General features: G+C 42.6%; 1 protein-coding gene across 7 annotated transcripts in view; it reads right to left on the minus strand.

The window, feature by feature from the left end:
* CTBP2 (C-terminal binding protein 2) overlaps nucleotides 1–22,490 on the minus strand; it is a 203,301-nt gene extending 180,811 nt beyond the window's left edge. For 2 of the 7 annotated variants that reach the window (XM_028729989.2, XM_028729986.2), the window contains exon 1: nucleotides 21,905–22,483. Coding sequence is in view for 1 of the 7 variants with exons in the window: in XM_077930344.1 (XP_077786470.1) it covers nucleotides 21,535–21,577 (43 nt within the window). In the remaining 6 variants the exon portion in view is untranslated. Of the gene's footprint in view, nucleotides 1–1,300; nucleotides 1,422–21,534; nucleotides 21,593–21,904 lie in introns of those variants that run through there. The other 5 variants (XM_077930344.1, XM_077930343.1, XM_028729987.2 and 2 more) reach the window with 5 other exon arrangements.
* Between the last annotated feature and the right edge of the window lie 1,785 nt (nucleotides 22,491–24,275).

Consider the following 24,275-nt stretch of genomic DNA (forward strand, 5'->3'; position numbering starts at 1 on the left):
GGAAACAGCTGAACCACCCTGTGTGACTTAGTTCTGTTGCGAAGCCAAACAATTACATTAAGTTGTCTTTAACAAAATTATAAAACCTTTTGGGGCCTTTAAATTAGAGGACAACAGGGCTACTGCAGAGTAAATGCATACAGTACAGGCAACTCCTTTCTGTGGGGGAGATAAAGATTTCTTTTGAGCTCTGTAGTTCCATTAGGCAATGTAATGCTGTTGTTGATGGGTTTTTACCTGGGCATCCAACTATGGTCATTCTTTGAAAAAAAGGACCATTTGTATCCAGGAATAATCATCCTCAAACAAACTGACTGCAGCAGCTCAATACCGAAACATCAGCCTTAAAGGCAGCCACCTTATAGCGATTTTATACTACAAGGATTCGGAAAAGTGTGTTTACAAAACACCTCAAAGTGCAGTGGAATATAAATATGAGTAATATCTCAGTCTGAAAGCAACTGTCAATATCAAAATTAAGTGAGGGCTTCCAGAAGAATTTTGCTATTTTATATTGTGTTGTCAGATCGCAAATATTACTATTAATTAAATACCTTGTTTATTTTGTTTTAAGCACTGCTTTTCAACTTTTATTAAACTGATTGTTAAATTTTTTTCCAAGGCTTTGAATTTTTCTTTTTTCTAATTATTTCTGCATTTCTAAAAATCACATTTCTTCTTCAATGTTATCATTTATATTATTTTGTTTTGTTTTCCCTGTTTTTTAAAATGTTGTTTTAAACTTTTTAACATTGTAAACTTTAAAAAAAATATTATTAATGCTGGTGGCATTTAAGCAATAATGCTCACCTGCATGCACTTATCTTATTTAAAAGGAACCTTTTTTATGGTTGAGCAGATTCATGAAAAGGTTATTTTCAACTTCAGTAACACACACTTTGCTTCTTGCTTCTTTGATTACATTGGTTGCTGACAATACCAATACAATGTGGTTCAAAAGAGCACATCATCTCTCTGATTACTGTCCAAATCTGCTGTTGACAGGTTGTTAGCTTGCACTACTAGTGCAACAAACGTGATTTATTTGTTATCTGTTTTCCTGTAACTCAAAAGTTCTGATTTGGCTTAGCGTGAAATGGGAAGCAGATACTAAGATATCTCATTTATTCCTTAGGCCATACTAGGTTCTATATGGTCACAAGGTCTTCAACTTTGTTATTGTGAAATGAAGATAAATTTGGCACATGTGGTGGACCAGCTTAAAAGTCCTATCTTTTGAGCCTTTGGTATATTAAATATGCAGAAGTCCCTCATAATACGATTATCCATTTTCACTTACCCAGAAGTGAGAGCGTTGTTGGCTGAAGATTCCTTTCAACTACCTCAAGCTACCACAAACTGTGTGTCTTGCAGCAGATCACCTAACAACTAGCACCCAACACCTTATCTCCTTCAACATCTGCACTCTTCCTCCTGCAGAGGCAAGGGTGTCCATAGGCTGTGGTCACTATCAGCTGATTCCATTTAGGCCTATTCTAATAATTTAGGCCTATAACATAATTTAGGCCTATACTAATCCTAGGCCTCAGAGATGGCTTATCAGCCTCAGCAACATGCCATTACAAGCAGAAGATGAATCCTGGTGCCTTCCTTTTGCCTCAACCTAGCCCTAACCCCTGGCCCCTGAAATCCCACTCTGCTTGATCCAGCTTCAACGTTGCTTGTTTGGACTATGGTCTTAACCAAGCAACGAGGAGCAGATCTTGGCTGAGGCCTGAAGGGCCTTAAAATCAACCTATTTTTCCACCATGAGGATCTGACTTGAAAAACTGCATCCTGGGATTGTTCTTAAGTCCAGCGACTCTGCACACACCCAACTAGGCCATGCTCTTTCTCCCCATGCAAAGCACAACTAATAAGTGTTTTCTTATGGTCCAGAAAGTAGAACGTATCTTTATCTTATTTGTCCTTTTTGTTCAGCTTGGAAGACTGAGATTGTTTATTTACTTACCTAGCTTTTTTGAAAGCCATAAATTGGCACTGCTACACAAGTCGTAGGGGGAATTGTTTAAAACATGTACTGCGAGTTTTAAAAATACATAAATAAAACTTCCTACAGCCTACACTAATCATCTAGCACAACACATTCATTTTCATCCCTGCTTTTGGATAAATATTCCAGATAACAAATCAAATCAAGTACCTAAATGTAATTATTCCATTGTGATAACAATCTACTTGAACTGGTGAAACACCCTTACTTATTTGTTGTCATAGCAAAAATCACCAAGAAGCTATTTTACATCAGCCTTCCCCAATGCCAATAAAATTTCTTAGATCCGGCTTCCCCAAGCTAGTGCCCTCCAGACACTAGTGCCATATTGAAAGCACTGGGCTGGAAAAGGTTATACTAAATCTTGAATACAAGAGGACAAAAATGATACAGGTAATAATGCAAGTCAAAAAAACCAAAAATAAATTATCTGCACAGGAGAGTTCTTATATGGCCCGAGTGGGATTCACATGCTGTCACACAAGTAAGACCCACTCAAATACTTAGCACATTTTAAATCCTCTATTAGAATGGAGAGGAAACAGCCATTATTGACCTTGGTGATGTACTAAATTTCCCATTCATAAGTGGATAAATCAGTGCTTCTCAGCAAGCCATGAGCTATTTGCTAAAGAGAATCCTCATATAGAGTTTTGTCTTTGTTTATGGTCCCTACTCCCATCTCCTTTTGTTGCAGTGCATCTATCTCTACCACAAATCCTACAAACATCATCCAAAGCTCTGCTGGCCTCAAATCAGTGTGCAGGTATGCACCTCCAAAAGAGCTTGCACACTGGAAACAAGCAACAGGATATCAACCCAATGAAAAATGGCAAAGCAAACCCAAAATGGGACACAGAAATATAACTAGAATTATATGTCAAAATTCCTGCATTCCAGAATCCAAACATCATGTTTTGTACTGGATGCCTGGGATTTTTCCAGCCCTACTCAAGCAGCTGAGGGCACACCACCCAGCACTTCCATGTCACTTTCTCAGCACAGTGCATTGTATGTGTAGTTTGCATAGTACACTGACTGCACACAGCTTAGGGCAACAAAAAATCAGGCGCACTGAATCCATGATACTAAACGGCTGTACCACACTGACTCCCACAAACTTGCTGCTAGCAACCAGCTGCAAAATGGAGCCAGGACTGAATCTGTTATTAATTGGATCTGAAAGCCAGGAAATGTTCTGCAAAATACACTGATGCAGGGTGGCTGATGCCAGTGCAAGTTTTACCCTTTCCATGAAATACGCTGCTTATTCGTTTCTCTGGCACTCATTATCATCACATTCATTTCATCTGCTTGTCTTCCCCCTCAACTCCAAAGTGTTGCAAGAGCTCTGCAATATATGTAAGCTGGTAGTCTTGCTTGCTATATCACACTAAAGCCAAATGCAGGTGAAAAGCTTAGTGTCATACTGGAGAACACAAGTAATTGCCTTTTTACTGAGGTCTGGGATGAGCAAGGTAAATGCCACAGATAAATGAAGCCAAACAAGATATTGATGTTCCTGGCTATATTACCCCATAGCTTGTAAAGTGGCAACAGCAATGCACTGTAGATGGGCAGTGTCAATGCAAAAAGCATGAAGCAGAGATTACAAACAAAAATTTCAGGCGAACTGGCTTAACAGTCAGCTTCCTTGAATGATCAAACACGCGGGACTTGAGAAAAAACCTGCAGTAATCAATTTACATAAAGCATATTGACTATGCTACTGAACAGCAGAGGCAAAGAATCACACCAGAAGACCACAAAACAAATAGGCATCAGAATCAGAAGGAGTAGGTTCCCCATTATTTGACAAAGGACCAAAATGCAGCACTTAAGATAACAGCCTGGTATTGAAAACACTGCAATATTTATTTAGTCTGCAAGGATTATAGGGTCTCTCTCTCTCTGAAACATGGAGACAAAAGGTGGATAAAAATGTGAAGCTGTTAAGATGCTGTTGCAGCCAACAAATCTGACAGGAAGGGCAGGAAATAGAACTTTTTATGCAGCGGACTGACAAAACACCCAATGACAGAGCAGGGAAAATATTTCCCGCTCCCAAGCTCCTGCATCCAATAGTATGGCAGCAGCCCTGTTCAGGACTTATGATAATTAATAATAGTAGTCAAATTTTAAATTGGATACTCTATATTTGCTGCATCCTGAAATGAAGCAAAGCATCTCAACTTCTAAGTACACAAGAAAACTTGGTAAGACGGCTGACAAATGAAGATGAAGGGCTACATGGATGGAAATATTATGGTTATTAAAGAAATAGCACTAAAAATGTCTGAATTATGATGAGAGACCTACCTGACACACATGGCTCAAATATAATTATATACTTGCTAAATACCTACACCAATAATCACTTACGAGTGGGTATTTCCTATTCCAGTACAACCCTCAAATGTTAGTCACCTGCACCACTCATTACAGCACTCATTACAGATGACCACCCTGTGATATATTCTTCATGCCAAATAATTGGACAGGAAATTTGAAGTGTGCTGCATTATTCATATTACACAGGGGGAAAACTGCATAATGGCATGACTAAGAATTCAGTCACACACCATTATGTTTATCTCTATCGTTTGTGTACTCTCCAAAGGAAGTTCAATGCTCTTTGGTCCTGTTTCTCTACGAAGATTCACACATTCACACATCACACTAAATGTTTCGCCATGATTTTATTTACTGCTCCTGTATAAATCATACACAAGTAAGCAAGCAAGTAAGCAAACAAACAAAAGACACCAACTAGAACATGAAAAATAGGTTCTGGTCCATCTTCAAACCCACAGTGCTAATTTTCGACTTGGAGAGGTTTTGTTGTTATTATTATAGATATGGAAAACATACAAAAATTTCACAAATACATACTATACATACAAAACCCTACAACACAAATGAAGAGTACATGCAGGATTTTCTGCCATTGCAGATGTTTGCCCTTTAACCTGTGTGAAAGTGATGCACCAGAGGAGGTGAGGAGCTGCCAACACATGCGGGAATGGCATAACATAAAGTTTGTTATATTAAAGGAATTTGAGGGATTAATATTCTTTTAAAAAGCCAAGATAATGAATTATAATCCTCCACTATTCTCCTTAAAGGCTCAGAGTACTCAGTTGATATGAATATTGCCAAATATATGTCAGTGTGGTGGTAATTTTTGATATTTTAACTACATCCGCAGCATGTTTTTGTAACTCTTCTACTTTATTTGATTTACTGTTCTGAGACACTCTTCTTCAATCTCCTGAAGAGGTAATCCACTCCCATCCCGTCTATAGCATAGCTGCTTAATTGGCAAGTGTACAAAATACAATTACGTTGCATACAACTGACAATGCTGCTTATGGGAATACCACAGCTCAGGCATTCAGTTTTATTTTGCACTTTTATCTTCATTAAGCAAACTGTTCACAAACAACGCTTGCTTTTACTGATGTAACATGTCATTCAGTTTTTTATCAAATCATCCTAGGCTAATCATCTAAACTGAAATTAAAGGAAGTTTATGCTAGGTTAAACACACATACAAAAAAGCAAAAAAAAAAAAAAAACCTTAATTGCAATTAGTTGCTTTAGAAGCAAAATTCCAAGTGTCAAGAAGACACTAACATGTGGTCTTGAGGATCAGTACAAGTTTCTAAAAAGGGCAGAAAGCAGGTTTCTCTTCCTTGTCCCCCATATGTACCCACTTTTCCCTTTACTTCACACATTTACACATTTACTCCCTCTTTTCCCTTTACTTCACACATTTACATTCAAAATTAACCAGCTTCGGTGATGCTTGGTCTAAACCCTTTCAAGCTTGTATAAATTAGTTTAATCATGATTTTATTATTGGTTTTACTGCTGTTTGCTTTACAGTGGTACCTCTGGATGCGAATGGGATCTGTTCCGGAGCCCGTTCACATCCTGAGCAGAACGTAACACACGACTGCGCAACTGTGGGTTGCGCTTCGCCACTTCCGCGCATGACGTCATTTTGAGTGTCTGCGCATGCGCGAGCGACAAAACCCCGAAGTAACGCGCTCTGTTACTTCTGGGTCACCACAGAGAGCAACCTGAAAATGCTTAACCTGAAGCTACTTCAACTTGAGGTATGACTGTATTGTTGTTATAATGTGAACACTCTAAACCACCCTAGGATTCTAATATATGAAGGATGGTGTAGGAATATAGTAAATAAAATAAAAAACTATGGCTTACTGAAACAAGCCACCTTCATAAACCAAGATTTTAAATTTGGCTCATTTCAGAAAACCGTGTACAGTTACAACTAACTATGCACAGGTTCAGACATAACACTAAACTGTGATCTGTTAGAAACAGAAGTAAAGATTTTTGATCTCTTCCTCCTGGTTGCATCAGAGGGAAAAGATGAGAGCAAATGACCCCAAGGCTCATCTAGGCTCTTTCCCACAACAATAACCCATCATGCTTATCATTACTCTGAATTTAGCCACACATTCTAATCAATTACAACAGCTTCCATGTCTGGTCTCCTCAAGGCAATCCTTACTCAGCTGTTCATCACCCAGAGGTACTGCTGCTTATGAGTTTTTGCCTGCAGTTACAATGCATTATGGATCTTCTAGTCTTAAAGTTCTATATTTCAATTGAACAGGACACAATCTAATCGCAGCATAAAGATTCAAAATAATAAATGTCTACTTAGCACAAAACAATGATATTCCAAAATATTACAATATTACAAGGAAGGTTTGTCTTCAAAAGCTAAATTATAACGCTTTACTTGTTGCTGTGATATTGAAAGCACACTCACAAAAATAATGGAGGAAAGAGATTAAATGCAGTAAGTTTTTTCAAAATTACTAATACTCAGCATTTCCAGTGCTTAAAGTGTTTCACATGATTTGTCTACTGTATTTGTAATCCTTACAACAATCCTGAAAGGGAGTCAGTATTATCATCTCCCATATTGCAGATAGAGGGACTGAGCCCAAGAAACAGTGGCTTGTAGCTGCCTACTGCTTTCATGGCAGAGGCAAAATTCAAAGCAGCGATTTCTCTATTCATAGCCAGGTTCTTGCAAAGCCACCCTGACTGAAGCCAGGGCCAATCTAAGCAGCAGACCACCACCCTGTCAAGGGCTCTGCTGGAAATTACCAGTTAGGATGAAAGGTGGCAGATTTTCATCCTGATTCACTGGGACAGCACAAGTGCAGGAATGGCAAAGAGGTCAAGGATCAGGCCCCTTGGGGGATCCAACGAGCTGTGGATCCCAAGCTCCAGCACCCCACCCACTCCGAAACACCCCAGACAGAATTCACTATGATGAGCATTCCATCTGCGCAAGCATTCTAACTTGACAGGAGGAATGATCGCCTTTCTCCTTTCCCCACATGCTGTAGGTGGTTCTCCTATCCTTCCAAGTAAATTTTGGAAGCACAACAGGCATACAAATGGGGGGAAAGTCCCATTGTGCAAGGCTTCCATTGAATCCTGTCCCACATTTCAGAGTTTTCTGTTGGCTACCTCCAGTGGTCATTTTCCACCCACTTGGGTAGAGTTTAGGTTCTGCTGCAAGCCTGCAACAGTCTCACCCCACCATATTGGCAGCACTCCTCTCTGTCTGCAGAGGGACCAGTCACCAGTATCAATGGGATTACGGTTTCAGTCTTAGCCATTACACTATTATTATTTTTCATTTATGAACCACTTCCCATGAGCCACCCCAAATCCAATAAAGTTGCCATCTGGAATAAAGAGGTTGAAAGAGGAAAATCTTTAGCAAGTCACTGAAAAGACAACACAGAAGGTGCCCATCTGATAATGCAACAGGAGAGAGATCCAAAGGATAGATGCCACCACACTAAAGGACTGGCTTCGGCATCATGCAAAATGGCCCTACGGGTAGGATGGCATCTGCAGAATGCCCTCTCCTGCATAACAGAGTGATCGGGTATGCATGTAGGGGGTGAAACATTATTTTAGGTATTCTGATCCCAATCTGTATTGCACACCAATACCAGTGCCCTGAACCCAGCACAGCAGCTGATAGGCAGCCAGTGCAATTCTTTTAGAAGCAACATAATATGATTGTGATATATCTGCCCCTGTGAGTGGCTGAGCTGCAAAATTTTGCACTAGCTGCAATCCAATCTGGAGGTTATCAACACTTGGACAAGAGTGGTCAGGCTATCCTGATCTAGAAACAGCCATAGCTGTCTTGCCAATTTAAGATGGCAAAAGGCTCCCCTGGCCACCAAAGTCACCTGGGCTGCTAGCAACAAATATGGGCCCAGGAGCAGCCCTAACTATTAATCTGCTCCTTCAAGACCCCACCTAAAGCAGACAATTGATCAATTATCCAAATTCAGGAAACACCCGCTCACAGAGCATTAGCTTTCTAACATACAATCTGAAAGGTATAAACTAAAGACAACACACACTGAAATGATGAGAACTCCCTTGAACAAAGTATAGATTTACATCACTGTTGATTTCAGCATGGCTGAATACATGCTCAGGAAAAAACACACAAAGAAACCCAATCTACAATCCTGCAACTGCAGAATCCAACCCAAATTTGAATTTAGCTGAAAACAAAAAGCCTTCCCCCCCCCCAACTGAATTGCAAAGATCAGTTGAGGAAATAAATGGACAGCAACTCACATGCTATCACGCTTTAGGGTTTTGTTATGATGGGACACCATTCTATTACTGTTAAGTGACCTCAATTTTAAACTTATGTTTTCAATCATGTGCAGTGTTTTCACAAGATTACCCTTGGCACTAGAGGCTTTCCAAACTGGATGACAACTCAAAATGCTGCTTATTCTAGAGTTAAATTACACAGTAAGGAATTTATTCACACAACAGTCATCCAAGAAAATACAGATTTCCTATAATTTGCTCCATTCTTTTTCTATCACCTTTTCAAATAACTGCAAGCAAGCTTTACTTCGACACGTTATACTTGACTGGCATGCTATCCAAAATAAAGAGTGCGTTCTTTGCTATTTTCTTTACCAGTATGCGTCCACAGTGGAATGTAGTAGATGTTGATTCTTTAGAGACTGGACTGCTCTCCCAGCTATAAAAGACCAAAATTTGAGCAAACAGAAATGCAGAGAAGTTAACATATGGCAATCTTGCAAACTTCCCCAGCGGTTCACATGCCTGAATAAGCTCTTCTCTTCTTTCCCCTGTGCAAATCTCACTGAAGTGAACTAGTTTTAGAAACCGACCATGACTAAGGATGCAGGAGATCTATAAAAATAATACAGCTTATCAAATAACAGGCCTGTAGTTGAAAAACAAGGGCACAGGGACACATAAGTGTTCTAATGGCAAAGGCTAGGTTTTCATCAGCACCCAGAAACGAAACTGTATGGAGTAAAACAATAATTAATTGACTAAAAATTAATTAATTCATATTTTGCTAAAGCAGAAATTTGATGCACTCTTACCTGGGAGTAAACTCAACTGGGATTTATTTCTGAATAGAAAGGTAAACGATTGTACTGTTACTGCTCAATCAAGGCAAGGTAAAGACTCCAACTCCAAGGCTTGATATTTTTTGAAAGAAGATTCTCTTCACTGCAGTTGCAACAGCTACAGTCCACAGACCTAGGTGGCCAGATCTACACACAGCAGGATTTTAAAAATTACTGCTGCCACAGGCCTCTTCCGTACCTCCAGTTCAGTGTAGGCAGCTATTGCTATTGAAGGATAAAGGTTCAAAAGACTCCCTGGGTGTCCCAAAACAGAGATGTAGCCCCTGAAGCACCCACAAAATTATGTTTCTAATCCAAAAAACAATTACAGAAAATAGTACTTTTTTACTTGATACACACTCACTTTTACAGGACCTGTAGATGCTGCTCTCAATTTCACATTCATGGCAATTTTTGTCATTTCCCAAGCTGGGTTCCAAAACCACAAGCAAGGCGGGGGGGGGGGGAGCTTGATGAGTGGACCATTTCATTTGCATAGAAGCATCTGTGGACACAGTAGGGACTATGCCATGGGTAGGCAAACTAAGCCCCAGGGGCCGGATCCGGCCCAATCACCTTCTCAATCCAGCCTGCGGACGGTCTGGGAATCAGCGTGTTTTTACATGAGTAGAATGTGTGCTTTTATTTAAAATGCATCTCTGTGTTATTTGTGGGGCATAGGAATTTGTTCATATTTCCCCCCCAAAAAAATATAGTCCGGCCCCCTGCTGAAAAAGTTTGCTGACCGCTGGACTATGCTGTTCTCCCATCCATACATTATTCCCAACAAGAAACTTCTTCATTTCTGCATTCATATGGGACATGACCCAAAGTAACACAACAGTCCTAACGAAGTCTGGTGTGGGTGGGGACTACCAGGAAACAATGGGAGTGACCAGAAGGAACACAAGCTGCCTTTACTAGCTCACCTGTCTCTTCTCTCTAGTCAGCAATGGTGAGTAGGCACAGATGTGGGACAGTGCAGAGAGGAAGACTGGAATCCATCCAGGGGCCTGGCACTGGTACAAATCACACCTCTTGCATTCAAAGCAGGGGTTCCCAAGTTGGAGTCTAGGAGCTTCATTCAGGTGGTCCGTGGCAAGTCCACATTAAATATTCATATTAACTTTTAACTGTATTTCAGTGCTTATTTTATTCCTTACACTGCATTTTACTGTATTACAATCTGAGTTCCACGGAATTCAAATTGCAATACAACAAAATAAGAAATAAAAGAAGCAATAAAAACAATTAAAAGTTAATACAGCATATAGCACCATGCATTACAATTGCTACAACAAGCAGAAAAATAATTAGGCAGTGCACCAAGACCTCAACAATTCTCCCAGCGTTCCGTGGGGCAAAAAGGTTCAGGAAAAACCTTTGTTTTTGGGGCCACAATTCTTTCCCAGTTGTTCTGCTTCCGTGTAAAGGTGAAAAAGCTCAAGTATCTGTACCTGAAGCTGCCCTTAGCAAACTCCATACACAAACAAGCCTCTTAAGTAAACACACCTAAAGAATAACACAAAGCCAAGTAAACAACGTTTTGACATGCTGCGTGTAAGCCGTGCTATAGAAATGCCCTTTCCGTTGGAAACAGTGGCCTATATACAGAACAGAAAGTCAGGTCCCTGCCCTGAAGGAGCTTACAATAAACGATTTGTCACCGGTGAGGCAATGGGAGGGGAAGAGGAGGGAGGCAAGGATAAATTGAGGGATAGAAGGCCTTGAGACACAATTTTTTGGGTTTCGTACTCAAGGTGGATTTACCATAGGCTTCATGGAAAACATGGGGCAATCTGAAGGAATAGTTTCACAAAGGGTTTTGGAGGGAAATCTAAGCATAAGGGGTAGGGAAAGCAATTTAAAGCCACAAGAGAGCTCCAGACACTTCAGGATGCTACGGTGTGAGGAGCAAAGGTCACAGGCAGAAAACTATGAAGACTTGGAAGAGACAGCCACAAGGGGAATTGAAGGGAAGGATGTGGGTTTTGTGCTGAATTCAAGGCAGGATAGAAATCCAAGGTGGAGCATCATATGCTCTGAGTAGCATATGCTTCTCATGGCATGGAGGCATCAGAGCGGCAACATGACAACAAAGAAACAGTCAAGAAAATCACAGTAGTTTGGGTGGCAGATGACTAGATTGCAAACCAAGGTTTCCCCTAGGAGGGCAAACAGGAAGCGTATAGATAGTTGTACAGAGAGGAGCAACATGTCTTGGCAATAAACTGAAAGGGTTTGGGGGGGCAGGGGTAGAAGGAAAAATCAAAGAATGGACCAGGGCTTTATGCCTGGATACAGGGAGTATACAAGGAGAGAGAAACTTGGGAGGAAAGTGCATTAGGTTGGTCTCAGACAATGATAAAACATCCCACCAGAGATATCAGCTAAGCAGTTGGAGATCAGGTGGAGAGGCGGACAGAAAGGTAGATCTAGGTTTCATCAGTAAATAGATAGTATTGAGAGTCATGAGATTTGATGAGAAACCCTGAGTCATGTAAGAAGAGAACCAGCGAGGGCAAAGACATGGAAACACAGTATGAAGGGAGTCAAGTAGGAGGGAGTGATCAACTGTCTCAAAGGTAGCGGAGAGGTTAGGGAAGATAAGGACAAAGTGGAGACTGCTGGATTTGGCTGTAAGATAGATTTCTGTGAGAGCCAGAAGAGGACGGAGGGCAGATTGTTAAGGGAGCTGGAGAAAATTAAGGCAGCGGGAAGACATTAAGAGCTTGCTGTTGAAGGGGGAAACTGGACAACTGTCAGGAGGACAGGATAAATTAAGGGATTTTGGTAAGAAGAGGGGAATAATGGCAAATGGTGGCAAGAAAGGGAAAGGTCATTTATGTGGTTAAGAGGAGCAAAATGGCAGAACATGACAACCAGAAGCTGGGAGAGGACAGCACCAGAGCATAGGTGATGAGATCAGGGTACTCAGCTTGTTAAGTGACACAGGGGAAAAGAGAAAAGAGTTTAGGAAGTGGCAAGAAAAGGGACAGCTTGGAAAGTGTGAGTGAGTAAGGAAGGAAGGGAGATTGGACCAGATAGAACCTACTAAAGCTGTCTATGAGAGGAACAGATTTCACCTGCTCTCTCCCTCATCCTCCAATGCAGCCTCAGAATCTGCTCCAGAGGGTCGGTGGACCCTTTGGAGCAGATTTTTGCGGTGCTTGTGGAGGTCCAGGGGGGACGCAAGGAAGATGAAATCCCATTGTACGAGCCTGTTCCCTTACACAATGTTGGATTCTATGCAGTGTTTTGTTGAAAGAAGAGATAAAGTCTTTGGTATAAGGAGGGAGGGAGAGAAGAAAGGCAGGCCTTAGTTAAGCATCAAAGGTAAGGAAAAGGCACTGAGGAAACTTAAAAGCTGGTGTGCATTAGGATAATGGAGTAGGGTGCTTCATAGGGAAGTTGGCACAGGAAGGGATGAATTTATAATGGACAAAATCAGGCAGCACTTTTGTTCTTTTACAGATGTTCAGTAGAATAATATAGTTGAAAAGTATCTACATCTTTTCAATATTGGAGTTATTTAGTAACTTTGAATCAGTGCACATTACTCCAAGTCTTCTTGGAGCTCAATTACTCCAAGTCTTCTTGGAGCTCAATTCCATAAAGATTAGGTCTTCACTCCACAGATTCCCTTACCATGCTGTGCTTCAGGGCCCTATTCACTTCACAATTGGCAGGCACTGCTGCAAGTACTGGTAAATAGCAACTGATTGTTTGACACTACAGGTGTATAACATGTGCTGGAGCAACCAAGGTGTTCCACATTTCCCAAAGAAAAGCTTCACTAATACTTATTATTATTATTATTATTATTATTTTCATTTCTATACCACTTTACATTTTTAAGAAAAAAATATCAAAGTGGTTTACAGCCTACATTAAAACACCAAACAATCCAGAAGAAAACATTACAGAAGAAAGTCAAATATAAAGTCTGCATTCAAAACAACATAATTAACAGGAACCTAAAATTTATCTCAAAGCTATCAAATCAAAACATTACAATGAAGGTCATGTACAAAATGAACATTTAATGCACCAGAGTTAACAAAAAAAAAATCTACCTTGAACATTTCAAAAGAAAACATTACTAAAGGAAGTCAAATATAAAATGCACGTTTAAGGCAGCATAATTAGCAAAATAATAAAATATTATCTTAAACACAGAAGATATCTGCTGTTGTTGCTGCCAACAGAAGTTCATGTCAGGCAGCAGCTGTGGAAGCTCAGGCTCAGTGACCTCGGAGACACTAAGAGATAGCTAGGACATATTTAAACATGTCTTGCAAAAAGAAATAATCATTTTTTTAAAAATTATCTGTATTTATTTTTAACTTCAGAGTATTAGAACAGGTGAAAGGAATTCTTGTGGGTTCCAATAAAATGTGTGCCTCCGCAGCAGTACTGTGCCTCCACAGGACTGTCCTACCAAAAACACATGATTATCAGGATGAATTTCACATACATTTTTCATGAGTGATAAATAAATCAGGGTATTAGATTCCTATTATCCTTGATCATTAATCTTTGCTGAGAAAGTCATGGGAACCTGCAGAACCAACAGAGATCAGAACAACATAATCGAAGTTCTGGCAAAAAAACTGAAAGTCAGTGAAGTCTTACCCAAAATAAATTTAGAAACTTATATTGTTAACATATGCCCACAAATTCTCTGTGGATTTCTTCATTTGTAGCCCTTAGAAATCCCTTACTCTGCAAGTGTCATTTATTACATTTAAAATCCTGCCTTTCATTTATCACAGAGCTTGGAAGCAAGCAAACAGAATTCCCAGGCAATCTTCCATCCATGAGTTAACTACAGACTCAGAACCCCTTTGACTTCAGCAAAATTGTTGAGTCAAGACTAAGGGTGGCCGTGCTTCACATGGGAATAAATAAAGGGCTGGCTTTCCTCACCACCCCAGCAACCAAGCACTGCTCTTAGGTGTCTGGGATTAAGTAAAAGGGCATACTCTATCAGATGTGTGACTTCCAGGCTGGTTTGAGACCTCCCAAGCACTATTCCTTTCCTAAAATTAACACCTGGGGGAGGGCAATGAGACAAGGAGAGAATGGTTAAATAAGGACTCCACTGAAAAGGTAAACCTGCTTGCTTGGTCATTTGTGACAAGTAAGAATTGCCTCCAGGAGATGAAGGAGGGAAACATTACAAAAGAGTGTGGTTGTTTTTAGCTTTTCCCTTTTGGGCCACAAAAGATGTGGGAAGGGCAACAGCTCAATAGTAGAGTCTCTATTTTGCATGCAAAGGGACCCAAGTTAAATCCTCAGCATCTTGAGATAGGGCTGGGGATGTTTCCTAGCTGAAACCCTGGAAAGCCCCCGCAGGCAATACTGAGCTAGATGAGGCAGCTTCCTATGTCCTGAACATGGGCATATGAGAAAAAAGTTTGTGGACTAGTAGCTTTTATCTGGAGAATAATTTCTAGTCAGTAGTGATAGCAAGATGACTTGATGGGCATCTGTTGCTGGGTATTACCTTGTCTTATGCAATCTGTCAAGCGCGTCCAATTCAGAATCTGCCATTTTTAAGAATGTAATGAGGATATTCTCATAACAGCATGAATTGCTAAAGTATTATCCATACAGCAAGCACCCAATCTGACAGAAAATTTGTCTTCACCAACCTCAGCTGGAGTAGATCTCTATCTGTAGCCTTCGTCTAGGACACAGCACATTTAGGCTTGATGCTTTTTAACAATAGGAAGATTATTAGCACTGGAACCCAAGACATGCTCACATAAATTATGTTGACAAGTCCTCTCTGCTAAAATGACAACGTTAAAAATGAAAGCAAGTGGCAGCGTTCCGCTGTTACTGCAAACTCCTCTTAATTTTTTTTCTTCCATTTAGGAAACACACAAGGGCAAAGGGTACAACTTGGCTTTCAAAAGTGATTCATGACAGGAATGCCTTGGTATTAACTGACATTCTGGAACTGGAGCTCTGCAAAAAAGTCACTCTGCAAGAGTTATCCTGTTAAATTGAACCTAAATAGAAGCACACTATAAAGAAAACTGTCGATCAAAGACTTGTTCTATATTGGTAAGTTACAAAGCCATACTTTAAAAATAAACGGATAAGGGAATGAATGGCATTCAATTTGCACTACAGAGCTTGACACACTGAGAACCGATTCAGCTTATGGCAGTAGATGCATTTACCACATTTACACCACTGTCCCTGATGGGTAACACAAAGTCTGAAGGGGAAACACAAGACAGCATGGAAAGGCCAACAGTCACATGTACCCAAATAAGTAGAAAACACATTGCAGAAACAGAGCCAATCTTGGCTCACCAGGATGTAAACACAGTGGCAGTGAATGGGTGAAGGATGCCCCTTTCCAGCAAGCCCTCCTTTACTCCTGAAGACCCTTTCTTGCCTCTCTACAGGAGCCACAGCTTATTTTGCAGAAGCAAGTCCTCCTCCAAGATACTATCTAGGCATACATTCTGCCCTCTCTAACTCGTCTACTACCTCACTTCCTGTAGACTACAGCACCAGCTGAACATGTTCTCCAACGTTTAGAGCCAAGTATATCCCCCTATATTATGTCAGGGGTAGCTTTCATGGTGCCCTCCAAATGTTTTGGACTCCAATTCGTATCAGCGCCAGCCAGTATGGACAATTGTCAGGGCTAGGAAGTAACAGACAGGACAGAGCCCTTTTGCTTAAGTCTGAAATCTACTGTGGGGCAAACTGCAATTGTATACAGTGGTACCTCGGGTTAAGTACTTAATTCGTTCCGGAGGTCCTTCTTAACCTGAAATTGTTCTTAACCTGAAGCACCACTTTAGCTAATGGGGCCTCTGAAGCACGATTTCTGTTCTCATCCTGAAGCAAAGTTCTTAACCCGAGGTACTATTTCTGGGTTAGTGGAGTCTGTAACCTGAAGCGTATGTAACCTGAAGCGTATGTAACCCGAGGTACCACTGTACAGGCTAGCTGAGGGATGCGTAGAGAAGAGCACTTCTCTGTATTCCACTGTGCAGCAGTCAGTCAGAGACTGCCTCTGTGGCAGCTTAAGTGTTCTTGCCAAAACCTTTTCTTCCCAACCTTTGACCTCAGGGTCAGCTTCTAACACTGCCACTTATTAAAGAGGGTGCTCCCTTATAGGTTTATTTATTTATTTATTAAAGTATGTAGCTTTACAACCTGCCACCTACAACACTGAAAGATTACAGGGTGGCTTACAACAAACAATGTAACAATCCCCCATCCGCCCTGCCGCCCAAAAAATATTAACATAGGACGACAGTTAAAACTTCAGACTATGTCCACTAGGCTTGCTTGAAGCAACATTGACAGCAACAGCCTCCTACTATCCAAGGCCTGGAGCAGCTAAAACTAAGAAACCAGGGAGGGCAACCTGAGAGCATGAAAGAGGTTGATATGTGAGAGACACAATAAAGAAAAGGTTAATCAATTCAGGTTTATTTTATTTTGTCAGGGTGCAGTTCTAAATTAGACAGTAGTTCTATTATAGAGACAGCAGGACATATCCCCAAGAAAACAAGGACATTTCCTGTTATTTACAGAGCACAGAACACTACTTATGCAGGTGTATTCAGGAGCAAGGCCTAAGGAGTTCAGTGAAACTTACTACCAGGTGAACAAATACAGCAACTTCCCTCAACATGATGCCCTACAGATGTTTTGGGACTACAGTTCCCATCATCCCTGACCACTGGTCCTGTTAGCTGGGGATCTTGGGAATTGTAGTCCTAAAACACCTGTGGGCCGAACTTGCCTATGCCTGGACGACACACTGGCCATGCTAGCTGGAGTTGATGGGAACTATAATCTAACACTTCTGGAGAGAACCAGGGTGGATTAAGGGTTAGGTGTGGGATTGCAGGCTTAAACGTTTTAACTTTTCCCATCAGGGAGCCTGCGGCCCTGCAGGTGTTGTTTTACTCCAACTTCCATCAGCCACAGCCAGCATGGCCAATGGTCAGGAACCACAGCTTACTTTGAAACTGATATCTTTTGTTTCAGAAATAAATAAGAATCCAGGATCAAACAGTCTGAGATTATTTATTTTTCACACCTGCGTTCATTATCCAGTCCTTGCATCATGATGTAAGTGCATCATGATCCATATGATTTTTTCTTTATGGAAGTATTTCCAAAAGATGGAGACAGAAGCAGTTGTCTAATTTTCACCTATGAACATTCACAGGTTTATTCATATTTCCACACAGCCCAAACTCTTAATATGTAACTAAGAGTTGCAGCAACGCGTTTTTTCCCTTAGTAAGACGTTTAGTACACTATTTTGCCTACAATGACAACTCCCTTTTTTTTTTGTCAATTTGAGACTGAATAAGAAGTTACTGAAGAAAATACTGAAAAATTCACTCACCAACTCCACAGTTGGAAAATTTATGTGCTCTTATAAAAGAGCTGAAAACCACATCTACAAACCATCAAAAACAGAATTTTATGAATCAGTTATATAAATGAAACGTCTGGAATACTATCAGCTCTGAAGTACGTCGCTACTGTATTCTGAACAAACTCTTAAAATGCAACCGTTTTTCGTTTACGTTTTTGAAGTAGCTTACACCATCATCCTGCAATGCATTAAAAAAAACTTTTTTTCTAACCAACTTTCACTAATACAAGCACATCATGGATGAGATCAAGATCTAGGCTGCATTCAGACATAGGATTTTTTAATATCAGTTTTACTAGTTATAATGCTACCACTTCTGTCATGATTTCTAATGTTCCTTTTACACTGCAGAACCTGTTGCACTATGGAACTGTGGCTTTTCAATTGATATAATACCATGTTGCACTAAATTTCAATCACACCAGGCATGAATGTCATCAGATAGGCTGCCACTCCTCTACCCTTTCTATATGTGTGTGTGCGCACGCGCACACACGCACACTTGCTCCCCCATGATTCACCACATGGTATACCAAAAGCACCACCCAAAAGTTCATTACATGAGCAGTGGGGATGTGATTCATGAAAACCATGGGAAACTTACAACTCAAAACTCCTGTGGTTCTCTGTTTAAACAGTAGTTTCCAGAAAAAAAAATGTTTACAACACAAAAATGAGCAATAAACTTTCACTAGATTCTACCAGATTTCCAGAAGTGGATTTTACATCATGTTAAAGATCACATAAAAATAACAGGTTGGAAAAGTTGGGAAGACAGAATAAAGTTTGTTATTGTGTTGTGTATGTTTGTCCTTTATACTGTAAACTGCCCTGTGATCCTTGGATGAAGGGTGGTATACGAGCTTGATAAATAAAAAAAGTAACGTCTGAATGGAGTCCTACTGAAATCCTTGGAAGCTTAGGTCCAGTTAGCTGAAATTGCAAAATCAACTGGTTCTAACAGCATGGACTGTTTCCCCAAATATTCATCAATACTACCAACAGCAGCAAAGACAAGACATAAAGACCAAACAACTAACCTTGCCTCTCTTTCTGGCTTAATTCTTAAAAATAAGAAAATATGCTCAAAGTATAGAAGGCATCCTTATATGTATTATAGAAATATAGTTGCTTTATTTTTTGTCCCTATTACACTTGATCAAGAGCACCTGGCTATACTTTCATTAATCTTCATGCACATTTAATTGGCTGTAATTAACTTAAAGAAAAACTATCAGCTTAAAAGTTACTCTTCTGTTGTGTTTCGCATTTCTTATGCACAATATGGTATCAACTGAAATACTTAACAATACATGAAATCCACATTTTGTTTTGCTTTTTTAAAGGGGCAAACTTTTCCTGAAATAGATTTTTGAAACCTCCTGCCAAACTAGGTTTGGGCCAAAGAACACTCTTTATGGATGAATCCCACTAAGTAATAAGCTTTAATCTACACAATTACACTGACTTTTTTTTTAAAAGAGATGAGACTTTTTTTAAAAAAGCATGACCCCCCCCCAAAAAAAAATGTTGAACTTATAAACCCAATAGGGTTTTTGTTTGTTTGTTTGTTTTGGTGGGAGGGGGCTCAAATTCCACAAGAACTATAAGAGAGATTTGATTTCCTGGCACAGATTGAATCAATATTTAGACACATACAACATAAAGCATCTTGGTGTAATCATGTGATGTGTGTAATAGTATTTGGAAACGAGACAATGTTATACCAAAGAGTTGGTCAAGAGAACAGGAAAACTTCAGACAATTGCAAGTTAAAGGGTCAGATGTAAACATCTTATTTATCCCTGAAAATGCCTTGCCTGACCAGCAGCAGAGTGATAGGTAGAGAAATTGTGTGTCCACAGGAGTTGCTAAGGAGCTGGTTTACACATTGATATTTCTCTGCTTATCTCCGCAGATGGCAACACCTTTCCACAACCCTCGGCCATTTCATTCTTGGAGACACAGCACCTCACTTTGAAATTTTCCATTTTAAAAGGAGCCAAATGATGTTTATTACTGCTCTCTGTGTTTCAAGAGGTGGGGCAGGCAGGGAAAGGGAGGAGGAGATCCATACAAAGTACGGGAACAATCAAAATCAGGTCTTCCCCTCCCCCCCCCCAAAAAACCCCAGCAGCCGTTATTAGCAATACGGTATGTAAACATCCTCTCTGGCAGCTCGGTAGGGGACATTACTTCATCATTATTAATTTTTACAACCGAATGGCCGAAAAACGAATCGAGCTCTGGTTATGTAGCTTGGGCTGCGAGGAGAGAGAAAAAATCCGCTTTCTCGTGAGGGGTTGTAAGGCACACACACACACCCTGCACGGCCACTATGCAAACGTCACAATGAAACTAAGCAGAACGCTTCCCCAGGAAAGAAAGGGCTTTTAAAAGCTCCACGCAAAGCAGCCCTCTCCCCAGATGGGGATGCCTTGCTCGCAAGCCCCCGCCCCCGCTTCCCGAAGCGCCTCCGAGACCCATCCGGATTTTCCCGGCGTTGCTCATTTCCACCCTTTCCCCCAAACCCACATCGCCCTGCAACTGTTTGCTCTGCAAGGCTCTGGCGGATCCCGCTTTCGTTTTGCCCACAAAATCAATAAAGCGCCTTCCACGCCCGTCCCGGGCCCCACCCCCACCCGCCTCGCTGCAGATCTCCAAAGTAGTTTAAAAAGAGAAAGGGGAAGAGAGAAAGGGGAGGGGGTGTGCGTGTGTGGAAGGGAGGGGAAGAGGGTCGAGACGGATCCCACCCAGCCGCCCACCCTCTTGCAATCGTTTCCCCTTATCGCCACTTCCAGCAGTAGGAAAACTTTCTCCGGCTTGCATTCAAGTACAGCGGCGCGGAGCGGGAGGGGGAAGTGCGCCGGGCCCCCGAGTCGGCTCTGGGCAGCCTGGGGAGGAGGAAGTCCCCGGGCTGGGCGGCGTACAATGTCTGCCTGCCTCTCTCCCTTTCCCCCCCTTGATGCCCCCTCCCCGCTCCCTTGTCTTGGCCGAGACTTTGGCAGCGCTGCAAACCGTGGGTTACCCTGCTAATCTGCTGGCAGATGTTGTCCATCACACTCAGCACTAAGTAAACAATGCAGAGCCCAGCAAAACAAAAGATTTCCACTTCACCTCATTTAACGTCTCTCACTTACTCTCCGCCTAAGCGGTGAAGGAAGGGGGGGGGGATTTTTAAAGGATGAAGAAGGCGGGCAGCAACTTATTGTCATTTTTTCCCCCTCTCCACCCCCCTCCTTCCGCCGCTTTCCTCCTCCGCCGTCAGCTTTTCGCCCTTCCACCATGCAACAGCAGCAACAACAAAATATCGGCTCTTTTTCTCAGATTCTCGGTTTTGGAGGTTTGTTTGGGGTTTTTTTGGAAAGCGGGGACAGGGAGAGGCAAGCGACCCACTTGTTCCGATCTGCTCCACTTGGGCTCTGGAAAGCCAGTGCAATCTTGCCTCCCCCCCTCCCCAAAAGAGAAAATATATATATTTTTTATGAGACTGTGCGAATGGGAAGGTGGGGGAGAGGAAGGCGAAACATCCACACAACCCAGCGCGCGCTTAAGCACAAACCTGGATCGGAAAGCCTTTTCGACAAATACACACACACACACACCTTTCCATCGCGCTGGGTAGATGGGGGACGGGGAAAGCGGCATTCGCCCTAAAGAGGCACCATCGCGGCGGCGAGAGTTGGATGGAAAGGGGCTCCGCAGACGGATTAAAGCCGGCCGGAGGGGGTGAGGTCTGACCAAAGATGTCCTCACATTTCAAGCTTCCCCTTGTCCTTCTCCCGCCCCCCCCCCCTTTCCCTGGATGGCGCAGTGAAGCGAAAGCACTTGGACACTAGCACGGGCGCAAACATTACGAGGATTGCAGGTAGGTTCTGAGCGGGGAGAGCGAGACTCCGAGCCCCGCCGAGAGAACCAGCCGGGGGGACCCTCGCTTCGGCTCCCCTTCGCCGCCTGCCTGCCCGCCCCGCTTACCTCGTCGTCGGGCTCCGAAGGTCCACCGGGAGCAGCCCGCCCCCTACTTGGGCGAAAGCCGCCGCCTGGGCTCTCAGCGCTGCATCTTCCCCCCCTTGATCGATCGCCTCCGCTGGCTCCCCGCTCGCTCGCGCTCGCTCGCTCTTTTGATTATTATTATTCCCCGCGCCGGGGCTCCTGGTGCTAGAGATCCACCTTAAAACGAGACACGCACGCACACGCCGCCCCCCACAAAAAAACTTAATCCTCTCCTCCTTCGCCCAGCTCCGGCCGCTACTCCAAGTGAGGGGGGAGGGGGAGAATCGAATGGCAACTTGGATTCTTTTCCCGGCTTTGTTTTTTTTTTTTAAAAAGAAGTCTTTGGCTGGGGCTCCTCCAGCAAAAAAGAAAAAGAAAAGGGGAGGGTGAATCCTCCCCCTCCCGGCTCCGTTTCTTCCTCCTCCGTTGTGCTAGGAGAGGTAGGGTCTCTCTCTCTCTCCCTTTTTTTTTTTTTCTTTTTGGGCAATAGGCGGGGTCTCTCTTTGCAAACCAATGACACAAACCCACATGGACCAGCCTCGCCCCCTACAGATACTCTTCACTGCAAATAGGCTTTCTCAGGGGATTAGTGGATCAGCTAAAGTACAAACAGACGCAGCAAGAAAGAAAGAAAAAAAGAGGGGGGGGGAGAAGGAAGGGGGGGGCAAGAAGAGGGAGGAGCGTCTCTTGCGCGGCGCTCTCTCTCCAACCAACCCACCCACCCCCCAGTCCTACGGTTCCTCGCGTTTTCGACTTTCGCAGTTGGCAGGACTTGGGCGAGAGGAAAATTTAGGAAATGGGCAGGAACCGGCGCTCGGGAGAGAACCGGAAAGAAAGTGCAAAGCCTCGCCGCGGGAGCAGGAAAAAGGCGGCGGGTTCTTTCGGCGCCCCCCTCCCGCTTGGGGCCGAGGGAGCCCGGAGCCGGTAGTTGAAACGTGCAGCACGCTTTGCACCTTTCCCGGTTGCTACGGAGCCGGATCTTGCCCCTTCCCGGCGTGTAGGCGCTCCACGCATTTTCTTTCCAGCCACGTGGAATTGCTGCCCTCGGCTCCCGGGAGCGGGAGTTTGCCCTTGTAACGTTACCCCCGCGTGGCAGCGATCATGATGCCCCCTGGGGAACCGGGATACCTGAGAAGTTCAGGAGACCCGTCACTTAGCCAGCAACTCCATGAGGAGGCCCGAGCTCCGTAAACAAGCCCAGCGGGCACAATATCGCCCAGCACCGACCATTGCAAATCACCAGGCAAACGAGCACCGCAGCACCGCACGTCCCGTTGGAGGCAGACGGAGTTGCAGGGAACACGCGTGAGCTCGGGCTGTGCAAACTGAAAGCCCTCAGCAGGGTTTGCTAGGGGTCGTTTACTCTGATTATAGTATGGTTTAAAGAGAAAAGCAGCTGTGGTGTATCCTCGCCGACGTGTGCAGTATTAGTGCTCCGGGGATTCAAGACACCTGCTCTGGCGTGAGTGCATGTAGGTTTAAATGATACAGTGGCCACAGGGAATGCACACACAGGGAAGCTTTTTTCACGCAGATGGCACCATGTGGTATGATTCTGGTGTTGGGATTGATGGGAGCGAAGCAGTTTTACACCCCCCACAGCGTGAGAGTTTGCACTGGTATATAACTGGGCGAGAGAGTATTTGCCAGTTCTGTGGTTGTGGGACACGAGCCCATTAATGCTGCAGAGATGTGTGTTTGGCAGCAGCAGCAAGAAGGATATAGGAGGGTATGTATGGCATCGTTGAGCAGGAGTGATTTGGATACAGTGGTTGGTTGGTAAAGATACTGAATGAGCTGGTGAATGCTTGTAATGGTTGTGTGAATAGAGGTGAGAGTGATGTTGTGTAAACTGGTTGTGTGGATAGTGTGGATGGAAGTTTGTATTGTGCTGCCTACTAGTTTTACCCAATGTTAGTTATATATAGTTCTTACGGGTACTGTGAACTTCTATATTAGGGTTTATTTTAATATAAACCATCTGAAATTGAGTGTATTGTGTATCTCTGTGTTTTGTTTTTATATCTGGATTTTCCTTATTGTAAACCACTTTGACACCTTTGAATAGTAAGCAGTCTATAAATGAACTAAATAAATAGTGTTTAAATGGAGCTTGCTTTTGAATAAGCAAAGGTTTTGTTTTGCTTTTTAAAAGCATATTTAAAGCGGGCCTAAGTCTTGTCGTGTTCAATAGGACTCACTCCCAGATAAGTGCACACAGGATGACAAAATCAGACTGATTCTGTTTAGGGGCAGAATTTGAAGGAATGCAATATAGTGCTTTTAAAAATTGCATATTGTTCCACATAAACAGGCCCGGCTTTTCATCCTGTTCTTAGGATTGCTCTTGTCT

Source organism: Podarcis muralis, chromosome 6 (assembly GCF_964188315.1).
Source record: "Podarcis muralis chromosome 6, rPodMur119.hap1.1, whole genome shotgun sequence".
Classification (NCBI taxonomy): domain Eukaryota; kingdom Metazoa; phylum Chordata; class Lepidosauria; order Squamata; family Lacertidae; genus Podarcis; species Podarcis muralis.